Source organism: Colias eurytheme, chromosome 5, assembly GCF_061535395.1.
Source record: "Colias eurytheme isolate Ceu_HAF_F1 chromosome 5, ilColEury1 Martin Lab GWU primary, whole genome shotgun sequence".
Lineage (NCBI taxonomy): Eukaryota > Metazoa > Arthropoda > Insecta > Lepidoptera > Pieridae > Colias > Colias eurytheme.
Genome location: NC_142984.1, coordinates 727,825 through 739,856, shown reverse-complemented (window position 1 = coordinate 739,856; position 12,032 = coordinate 727,825). Strand labels below are relative to the sequence as shown.

General features: G+C 33.8%; 1 protein-coding gene across 1 annotated transcript in view; it reads right to left on the bottom strand.

The window, feature by feature from the left end:
* The window catches only part of LOC149908234 (protogenin A-like), a 92,475-nt gene that overhangs the window by 20,728 nt on the left and 59,715 nt on the right, over positions 1-12,032 (bottom strand). Inside the window, exons 2-3 of the mRNA XM_090101671.1 lie at positions 10,630-10,798; positions 10,137-10,258 (exon numbers count right to left, since the gene is read on the bottom strand). Of these exons, the coding sequence (XP_089957797.1) occupies positions 10,137-10,258; positions 10,630-10,798 (291 nt within the window). The remainder of the gene's footprint in view (positions 1-10,136; positions 10,259-10,629; positions 10,799-12,032) is intronic.

The window sequence follows — 12,032 nt, the reverse complement described above, 5'->3', positions numbered from 1 at the left end:
ACCTGTATGTTTGTAACCGACTTCTTTGGGCGCGATTTTGACCCACTTTAAACGGCCAGATTTCGTTCAAACTTTGTAGATTTATTGAGGACCGATGACAATACACTAATTTGATAAAATTTTCTATTTTTTAGTTCGGCTTTGTATAAAAAGCGTGTTTTTTAGTTTTTTAAACTATTATTATTAATACACAGTGACAGTGTGAAATAGTAATATGTAATATGTTATTACTAGCTGCGCTCCGCGGTTTCACACGCGTGGTTCCGCTCCTGTTGGTCTTAGCGTGATGATATATAGCCTATAGCCTTCCTCGATAAATGGGCTATCTAACGCCGAAGGAATTTTTTCAAATCTGTCCAGTAGTTCCTAAGATTAGCGCGTTCAAACAAACAAACTCTTCAGCTTTATAATATTAGTATAGATTAGGTTTAAGACAATGCGGGCGAAGCCGCGGACGGAAAGCTAGTATCTATACATAAAGCAGTCAAAACATTAAAAAACTGCACGTGCTACCATTACATAATACCGTTATTAGCCGCTACATTGAGCGGGAAATTCGCAAAATATTTGCTCAGGCTATACCCAGAGATAAAACACGGGCTATTTGGTGAAATAACATTATATTTACTTTATATATTTTAGTTACACGTGTCGAATTCGTTGACTTCATGAAAAAACACTTATCAGTCAATAACTTCTACTCGCTAGTCGCTACTCCCGTGTTTACACGAGCCATTCATATAATAATTGTATCATGTAATTAACGGTTGTTTTGTATATTGTGAGACGTAATTGAATTTTATTGTTATTATGAATATCTTATATATAAAAATGAATCGCAAAATGTGTTGGTAAGCGCATAACTCGAGAATTCTTTTTTTATTATATTCCTTGAAGTACGAGGATGGTTTTTATGTAGAGAAAACGTAAACATGTACCACGGGCGAAGCCGGGGCGGACCGCTAGTAATTAATAAATGGAAAAATTTAGTTTGATATCTCATATTTTATGTTAAGTGCAGTGTTTATTATTTAACATAACATATTATTATTAACATATTATTACCTACTTCATTATTTTTAAGGGTGCGGTGACACCATTGCTAAAAAATAATTATTTTTTTCTCTCGATGAAAAAGGTGTAAAATAAAAGTGCATTGCAGTATTTAAGAAACTACGTAAGTTCTCTAGAAAAAGCAAATATTTATTATTAAGTTTTTTTATTATTTTTTATTACAGAGCAAATTAAGTTTCTTTACCGTCTCAATATGATTCGTAATATTAAATGAGTGATTACAACTTAATTCATCCCAAATTGGGTAATCCGTAATAATTTTTCCCTTTTATCTTTTATGAGGAAAGTGCCAAGGTTTTCTGTAATCAAATTGGTATAATGAAGTTTCTCTCATTTTAGATACTAACTTGTTTAAGTATATATTTGTGATTTACCGAAATATTATGTCGAGTGGATAATAACTAACGTTACATGAACATTTAGTCACAAGCTCAAAATAGAAGATTTGTCAAATAGTTATTACAGTAAATACCTCAAAAATAACCGTAGCTAAGACGTTCAAAACAAACAATAAGGTTTAAATTTCTGATAATAAGTTTAATGTAAAATAAAACACACATATTCCAGAAACATTCAAACACCAAACAAGCAATATAAACTCAAATATACGAAAAGAGGAAGCGAACTCCCTCGATTACGTTAAACAGAAAACTTAGGTTCATGTAAGAGCCCTAACAGCCTAAGCCCTACGCATACGTCATAAAGCAGTATTACTTCCAGTGCGGGAACGTGATGGCTCTAGACGACCTATATAGCGCTGTCACTTTTCAACTCTGGATATAATACTGCTTTAATACATCATGGTACAGGGGTACGAAAATATCGGCTTGTTCACAACATAATCGGATTGTTCGAAGCCTTATTACGCAGTGGCAGTAAGCTGAGACAAATTGTTGTTTAGGTGTTATTTAGAGGTTTAAATTAGATAAATAACCGCTTGCTGCTGTTTGTAACGAAAATATACGCTGCGTAAATGGTGATGAAATGTGTTTTTGGGTTGAATGTAATTTAACACTTACGCTTACAAATTAGGTTGTTATTTAGAGTGCTATAGGCAAAAAGTGAAGTCCCATGTCCCCTATAGTGGGTTGGGGCAGATGCATTATACATCTGTTTCACTGATCGATTTTCTTTAGGGACAAGTAGGTGATTAGCCTTCTGTGTCCTACCAGACCGAGACATTTTTTTTCTTCGTCTCCACTGGGAATCGAACCCAGGACCCCTCGGTGCTACGCTCACGCGTCAACCACTTTACCAAGGAGGCGGCTATAGGTAATCTTTTTTGTTTACGTATGTATATCATAAATGATTGCTTTCTTTAAAAAATAGTAAGTAGCTTGAATTAGCAAAAACATAGAAGAGAGATTAAATTAATCACTGTCAATTAAATAGTTTTCCGACCCTTTACTTTCCATAAAATAACAAAAAAGCTTTGGAATTAATTCCGCTATTGTAATAACACAATGCCACTTTAATTTGTTCGTTTCAGTTGAATGAAAAGACCGCATTTTAATCAATATAATATTAATTTTCTGCGTAGTTATTCCAAAGGTATGAAAAAATGGGAGATGGTAATAACTGCTGAATGAGACAGTCACACAAAGGGGCGCAGGACAAAGGCATCGCCGGGGAAAAGGCTTGTATAATAAAACCTCAGCTCAAAAGGAAAGTATTAAAAATGTTTCTTGGTACTTTTAATAGTTTCGAGCCTTTGGACATATTGTGCTCGATTTAAATTGTCATTTGATAGTTAATTAGAACATTGTAAGTCAATTTATTAGACGAAGTTACACGTTCCTAGAAGGTTTATGTATAAATATTCACTAAAAGGTATTTGTTGATGTTATGTCTATTTACATCATATATTTCCACCAAACATATATCTTAATCTTAATATCTTAATACTATTATAAAGGCGAAAGTAATTGTAAGGATGTATGGATGTATGGATGTTTGTTACTCTTTCACGTAAAAACTACTGAACCGATTACAATGAAATTTAGCACACATATAGAGGGTAACTTGGATTAACACATAGGATAGTTTTTATCCCGGAAATCCCACGGGAACGGGAACTATGCGGGTTTTCCTTTGCAAACGCGGGCGAAGCCGCGGGCGGAAATCTAGTGAGAAATAAATCGACAAACAAGAACTAAAAGAGTCCTTATTACTATAATATTCAATCGATGACTATAGATATAATACCACAAACACACACACATTATAAACCATTAGCCCTTTTTTAACCGACTTCCAAAAACAAAAAGATTTTTGAAGCTATGTTCTATATGTATTTTTTTATTTAAGGTTCTCACATGAACTTGATTGATTCAATAGATAGGGAATCAAGGAATGTTTTAGCGTATCATTTGTTAAGTATAAGACAAAGCAGACGAAGCCGCGGGCGGATAGATAGATAAAGATAGATAGATATAGTAGTAGAATTAATAGACAAAGATAGTAGATACTTCTTCCTTTGACACAATCAAAGCAACAAGCTCTCTGCCATTGCTCTCTGCTATTCCCAACCACTTGACGTTCGCAGAATCTAAATCACATGTATCAATAATTGATGAGAAAGTGCTTTACGTGGAAGTATTGCTCTCAATTCGATTCTTGTAACTGTTGCAGTGACTAAAGTGACAGTGGTTAAAGTTCATAGCGGGATCGTGGGTTCGAGATAATAATAATAAACTGAAACATCACTACATCATCACTACATAGTATAAAACAAAGTCGCTTTCCCTGTCCCTATGTCCCTATGTCCCTATGTCCCTTTGTACGCTTAAATCTTTGAAACTACGCAACGGATTTTGATGCGGTTTTTTTTAATAGATAGAGTGATTCAAGAGGAAGGTTTATATGTATAATAACATTCATTAAATAGTGGAGAAGTACTGTTATTTTTGAGGTTTCTAATGTGATGTCGTAAAAAATTACATTTTTTCCGCTTACATTGCAAACGCAGGCTGAACCCTACGAGTTTTATGAAAATAATGTACTAACTATTATACACATTGAAAAGGTCTACAGAAAAGTCCGCGATGGTATATGTCTATCTCTTATGGATAACCCACAATAACTTTTTTTTGTCATTTACTTTTTACGACAATTAATGGCTAATTTTCGATGCGATTTTAACCAATACAGCATTAATCCTTAACCAATTAAATACCTTGAATACATTGTTCATTTAATATAGATCTATATGGCCCTTTACACCGTATGATTTAAGTGAATATTTTCGAAGATATTACAGATTTAAAAATTGCGGGACGTAGCGTTTGCGGCGGTACCGGCCGGCCGCCCGGCTATCTATTTTATACCCGTACGAAGTCGGAGCGGGCCGCTATGTTTTTATATACAACGTTCATAGTTTTTCTGTAGTGTATTTAGTATCAGCATTGCACCCGTGCGAAGCCGGGGCGGGTCGCTAGTTTATTTATACAATTAGATTTCTTCTAGAAGCACTTTTGAATCATTATTACATATTTTTAACATTTACCACCGATTCGGAAAGCAGTATCAATGGAAAAGATCCGGCAAGAAACTCCATAACACACGCTTAATACGTGTTCAATGTAGAGCTTTATTATCTGTATTTAAAAAGCTTAGTTCGAAAATAATTAAGTCGCTCTGTATGCCGACAAAACATGATTTTAACACTGATTTACATTAATATTAACTAGCATACAGCAATGTAGAGTTATACATAACAATAGTTAAGGTTTCATAACTACCAGATATCTTCATTTTAACTTATCTGTCAGTTAAAAATACAAATCTATACTAATATTATAAAGCTGAAGAGTTTGTTTGTTTGAACGCGCTAATCTCGAGAACTACTGGTCCGATTTGAAAAATTCTTTCGGTGTTAGATAGCTCATTTATCGAGGAAGGCTATAGGCTATATATCATCACGCTACGACCAATAGGAGCGGAGTAATGCGGGTGAAACCGCACGGCACAGCTATAGTAATGTATAAAACACAAATACCGTTAAATAGGCTATCTTTTAGTTGTTTTATCAGTAAGTCGTGAAAGTGACTCAAAAAAAGCCATACTTTTAAATTTATGAGTTTTTGAGCCAGTTATAGCCAGATTGTAACATCATTTCATTAAATACTGGAAATATTTATTATGCCAAATTGTAATCGTTGTGGTAGGTATTCATTATTAATGGTTAATTAATAATTTTATTGTGCTTGTCTCATTTTAATTAATTTGTTTGTTTATTACACAATATCTCATATGTTTTTGTATTGTACATGCTAGAAACAAATATAGTTTTGCATACAAATATTTAAAATGATCTTATAAGCTTTCTCTCGAAAATATCAGTTATGGAATCACAGGAACTAATTATTCTTATCTTATTTTTCCTTTATAGCAATTACAATTCAATCTATTAAATAAATACTTCGATGAAAATACCAAATGAACATGAACCCAAGTTACGTACATCACTACATAGTATAAAACAAAGTCGCTTTCTCTGTCCCTATGTATGCTTAAATCTTTAAAACTATACGCAACGGATTTTGATGCGGTTTTTTTAATAGATAGAGTGATTCAAGAGGAAGGTTTTAGTATATAATTTATTTTGTTTTAGACAAAGCGGGCGAAGCCGCGGGCGGAAAGCTAGTAATAAACAAAACAATACAACTTCAACGAATTCCACACCCAATTGAGCAAACCAACAAATAGGTTTCCCACAATAGAAAGATCAGCACTTCATCAATAAACAAACAGGCATTTCCATTGTAAATCACAAGTCCATTACAAGAACCACCCGAACATTACGCATCTCAATTTAACTTGTATCACAATTTTAAGCCCATTTGTGCCAAGTCTAAATAGACGAGGGTACTTCCAAGGGACGGATGTACCTAACTTTAATAGTTTTGGGAAAGGGATAGTAATTACTTTATTTATTTATTTATTTCTTAAGGATCACCAACATGACATACACTGATACATAGATAAAAGCATTAAAGTAATAACAATCGTAGACATAGTGCTGTCACAATTATAGGCAACCACCACTAACAATTAATATAACATTAAATCAAAGACACACAGTCTGCAGCTAGCTGCAGATTAGGTAAAAAAGTATACATATACATAATACATAAATCCAATTTTGACGGCAAAATAATCAATTAATGTTAAAATAAAACTACATTTGATCAACTGGGTTTTGGTAAAGGTTCAATCGAGAGCAATTCCTTTTTAAATTTATGTACAGTGTTTGAGAAAATGTCAATAGTCTTGTTATTGCCAGAAACTATATTATTATATTCTTTGGTAAGGCGAGAAATGCCTGAATAATGGCCTAGATTACTTTTGTGGAATTTTGTATGGAACGGCATATTATTAGAATGTCTAGGCAATCTGACTGGAACTTTAAAATTAAGCTGAGATACCAATGACACACAATCGATTGAACCATTCACCAATTTATGTAAAAAGACCTGATCCAAAACCTTCCTCCTCTGATAAAGTGTTCGTATTTTAAAATAATCAAGACGTTCTGAGTAACTACGAATTTTTTTGGCTACGTTGCAACTATACGCAAGATGCCACAAAAATCTTTTTTGAATGCGTTCAATATTGTTAATATGAATATTGTATTTTGGATTCCATATTACGCTGCAATATTCTAATTTGCTTCTAACAAGGGCATTAAAGAGGGTAATTTTTGTAAGGGTTCCTAAAATTTTTACAAGTTCTCAGTAAATAACCTAACAATTTGAAACCGCTATTAATTATATGGTTGAAGTGAGCGTGAAAACTAAGTTTTGCATCGAAATAAACACCTAAGTCTTTTATTTTGTCTACTGTTGCTAAGATATGATTATTAATCTGATAACTGGGTGCAATAATACCTCTACTTCTATGTCTGCTAAATCGTATATGGTAACATTTTTCTGAGTTAAGTTTCATTTTATTCATTTTACACCATTCTGCCAAAGAATTTATGTCCTTTTGGAGAAGGGTACTATCAGTGGTTGATTTAATTGTTCTCAGAATTTTAAGGTCATCTGCAAATAAAAATATTTTTGAGTGCTTTAAGTTAAGTGGGAGGTCATTTATGAATATATTAAATAAAATGGGACCTAAGTGCGACCCTTGTGGAACTCCGGATTTAGTTGAAAAGGGCTCAGAAGCAAAACCGTTTACCACTACTCTAGAAAAGCGACCCAAAAGATAACTCGAAAACCATCCCAACGTCTGTTGGGATGGTTTTCGAGTTATCTTAGTTATCTCGAGTTATCGAGTTATCGAGTTATCGGTGGTCTCACCGCCAATACCAATGTTGTGTAACTTTTGGATCAATATATTGTGATCAACTTTATCGAATGCCTTGCAGAAGTCTGTGTATATGACGTCAACACAAGTATGCGCTTCAACAGCCTCTACAAGACATTCGAGATAAAGTAGAAGATTTGTGCTGGTGGATCTATTTTTTGTGAAACCATGCTGAAACTTACTGACTGATTGTTTGATATGAGAAGTGATAATTGGGCAGATGAGACTTTCAAATACCTTACCAAAAACAGATAGGATTGATATAGGTCGGTAATTGTTGATCAAATTCGCGTCGCCTGTTTTAGGAATTGGAACTATGATCGACTCCTTCCAAGCTGATGGAAAAATACTTTGTTTGAGTGATAAATTATATATAACGGTTAATGGATAACATAATTCCTTAGCACATTTTTTGGCAAATACATGTGGTATTGCATCTGAACCGGCTCCTTTTTTTTGGTCTAGTCTCTTTAATGCTTTGAATACCAAATCTTGATTGATAGTTAATGAGTGTAGATAAGAAGTAGCGTTGTGGGTCATTGATTGATTTATTTGATAACATTCTTTGAAAAGTCCATTTTAATGATAAAAGGTGTACGTTAATACGTAGGGATAAAAATTAAACTGTATTTATAAGAAATTACACGTGAGCTGGGTTAAAAATTAGTTTGAATGTAATAAGAATGTTCTGCGATTCTACACAGCTAAGTAATTTATGTAGGTTGTTGATAACAAAACGCAGCAAGTCAACGACTATTAGCAAAGTGAGGGTAGTTGGGTCGAACGTCGAATATACATATATAACGTCCGAGCCCCTATAGGCACGAATTGTACGAATGCGCCACGAGTCAAAGGAAAGCGGCATTTTATAGGATTCGACAGCTAAGCATTTACATTAAATAATGACAACTACATTGCCAACTATTCATGCACAAAAATATTAAATCAAAAGATATGTCAGTACCTATGTATTCATAATCTAATGTGGGTAGCAAACTGCATAAACATTTTGGAAGCTTTGCGTGACTAAGTAAACTTTTTTTGAGTAAACTTTTTTATAATAATAGCAGGAATTAATTGAATGCCATGACTAGACAAACATTGGTCTATAAAATTAACTCTTCAACATATTATAACACTATTTTTATACTTTTATCTTCATAGATGCGCTTAATTTCTATGTTATATAACTATTTTAAAGTGGGTAATAAAGTTGAATGAATAATCAATTTTAATTGCACTATTTCATTAATGTAGCTATTTTCATACGTTTGACATCAATTTAGTTTCTATTTATAAAATGTTCGATTTAAAACTTGTTTGCGATGCTAGACAATTTTTTCCTTGGAAATACATATTAAAACTGGAAAAAGAGGTTATCGGAAAAATGCAATTACCTACTTTAATCGCAAAACTATTTTAGTATTAAGTACGATATTTGTATTTGTTGTTGTGTTTTTAAGTATATTCATTTAGTTTTCCTTAAATAAATTTATTTATATGAACAATTGTAACAACTTATTACGAATTAAAAAGAATGTCACGTTTTTTTTTTCTATTTTGTGACCATAAAATAAAAAAATTAAAATTTGAGTTTCCAAACTTTTAAAACACGTAAAAACACTACAATTTAGTTTCGAGAACATCTCACTTCTGTATTTTACTATTCCACAGCCTAACAAATTATTTACAATACCAAGACATATAACTGCGCTCCGCGGTTTCACCCGCGTGGGCTATCCAACACCGAAAGAATTTTTTAAATCGGGCCAGTAGTTCCTGAGATTAGCGCGATCAAACAAACAAAAAAACTCTTCAGCTGTATATTATTAGTATACATAGGTAATATAGCCTACCCTATACCACAAGTGCATTTAAACTCTACTTCCGACTAATAAAACGATTCCCCAACCAATCCTACGTTTACCTTTGGTAGTTCAAAAAGCTGTCATAAAGAAAGCAAATATTATCCTCCATCACGCTATACGAAGAGGTTATACTTTACGTCAAACCGAGGAGTAATAGCCCTCCCGGGATGAGGGATCAACTTTATTAATAACGAGTGGAAACTAACCATGATCTTTCTATATAGGATAGTAGAATTCTATGATGATGGGATGACAAATAGCATTGAAATAATAGAAAAGAAGTCATCTAAAACTGTTATAGCCAAAAATAAAAATAAACGCAATTTGAAAGCTCAACTTTAGCTTGAAATAAATGAGTGTTCATTTCATAGTACACTAGCTGCTCCGCGCGGTTTCACCCCCGTGGCTCCACTCCTGTTGCCCGTTACGTGATGAAATATAGCCTATAACCTTCCTCGATAAATGGGCTATCTAACACCGAAAGAATTTTTCAAATCGGACCAGTAGTTCCCGAGATTAGTGCGTTCAAACAAACAAACAAACAAACAAACAAACAAACAAACTCTTCAGCTTTATAATATTAGTATAGATTTTCTTTAAATAAGTGCAATATTGTTCAATAAGCTCCCTAAATCTTCTTTACATGTTTTGACTGATGTATCAACGAATAGACCAAACTACTTGACCGATCGGGCTGATATTTGGCATGCAGATAACTACTAATTACTATGATGAAGGCATCCGCTAAGAAATTTCTTTGATATAATAATAAATTCTACCCCCAAGAAGATAAAGTAGGTGACCTAAGTTCGAACCATGAGAATTTATTTCGACCACGCGAGCGAATCCACGGGGAACAGCTTGTATAGTATAAATACTTACATGAAAACTTAAGATTAACTGGATATCCGAGCACCTCACCGTCGTGGTGCCGCATCTTGCACTGGTAGACGCCATCACCACCCCCATTCTTGCGCACTTCAAACTTATTGTTTTCGGACACCCTGCAAATGAAAAATAATATGTTTTAGAATAATATATGTTAGAGTTCTCTTCATAATTTTATGTTCGAACACCTATCGCGTCGCATATGAGGTATACATATATAAAGTAGCATTTTAAAAGTTAATACAACGAAATTTTTGCATGTATTGGATATAATATAAGTCATTCAACAGAACTGTAATCACTTGTTCCTAGAGATGATTGAAGACCTATAAATGTCAACATTACATAGGTCTTCAATCATCACGCTAAGACCCATAGGAGCGAAGCTGGTAAAACCATGATGCATAGCTTGTATAATATAATCTATCTCTTAAGTGTTACAGAGATACAAATATAATATTTATTTCTTTCAAATATCTCAACATACCGTTTATACGAGAACTCCCCATCCCCTCTCCGCCAAGAGGCCGCCGGCAAAAACGCCCGCTCATCGTCGAGCGGCGGCGGCGGGCGGCGGGCCTGCACGCGCTCCCAGCCCGCCACCTCGCAGCTCAGCACAGCGCTGCGGCCGCTCGGCGACCATGTTACCGGCACATCTGCGAAATAATACAAGAACATGTAAAAGGAACAACACGTAGAATATTAGAAGGTGGTACTGCGACATCTACAAAACAAGACGTGAAATATTAGACCTGTAGTAATCAGTTTATACCACGTGCGAATGAAGAGACCCGTAGCAATCAGTCGTAACAACTTTTATATACTGACCATGTTACCAGAACAACTGTACTAAAATTAATATAAACGAGGAAGTTTGTGAGGCTCTAGCACGTTCTGCAACAGAGATATTCCATATTAATATTTTACAAACCATCTCCAAATTTATACTAAGATGTCTACAGCTTGTCTTGATCTCCAGCTATAAATTATCCACTAAGTATACTACAAGAAATAAACATAAAGAAATAAAGATAACCTATACAAATACTAAGTAAACGATGCTATTTTCTTTTCCTGAAATTGAGGATCAGAAATAACCACTTACCAAAATGTATCCAGCCATAAATTTACGTTATGATGTCCAAATAAACATACAGACCTTTTCCGAAGTTACTATAATAACATTAACTGGTAAAGAAACTTTTTATTTCAGTAAAACCGTCAAGAAATAAAAAATGGCTTGGTTATTTATATGAGGTAAGGTCGAGGTACCTATTCGTATGGTTATAAGTGGGATGAATCAATAATAAAGTGAAAAATCTTGTGAAAATATGAAACATACGGTTTTCAACAGATTTAAGCACGGTTAAGCTGTAGAAGCCCGCCTGGGCTCACAGCAATATTTAAAATAATTTGGAAAATCCAAAAGTGCACGCCTCATAATTTTTTTTTAATAAATATTTATTAATTATTATTTTTGTTTATTTAATAACAATTAAACCACATCGAATCAGACCCTGAAAAATGAAAGGGTTCTATTCCTGAGCATACTCAAGCGTAAGATAAAAAAAAAGACTCGATTAGTAAAGTATTTCGGTCGCTATCGTGTTAACAAGAAAAAGGATCCGCACATACAGACACACGGACGTCCAAGACAGAACTTTTTTAAACTGTTTTTTAACTAGTTTAAATAACAAAAATGACATCAAAAATATCATGAACGTTAAAAATAGTGTTTTTTCTTAATATGTGTGTGTATGTATTATCTTACAAGTGCAATGTATGATACATAAAGACATTTTAAGTTTGAAAAATCAGATGTTTTGCGCGAAGTGACAGTAGTACCCACCTCAACGCTTCGCTTATGAGGCGTGCAAAAATCTATAGAGT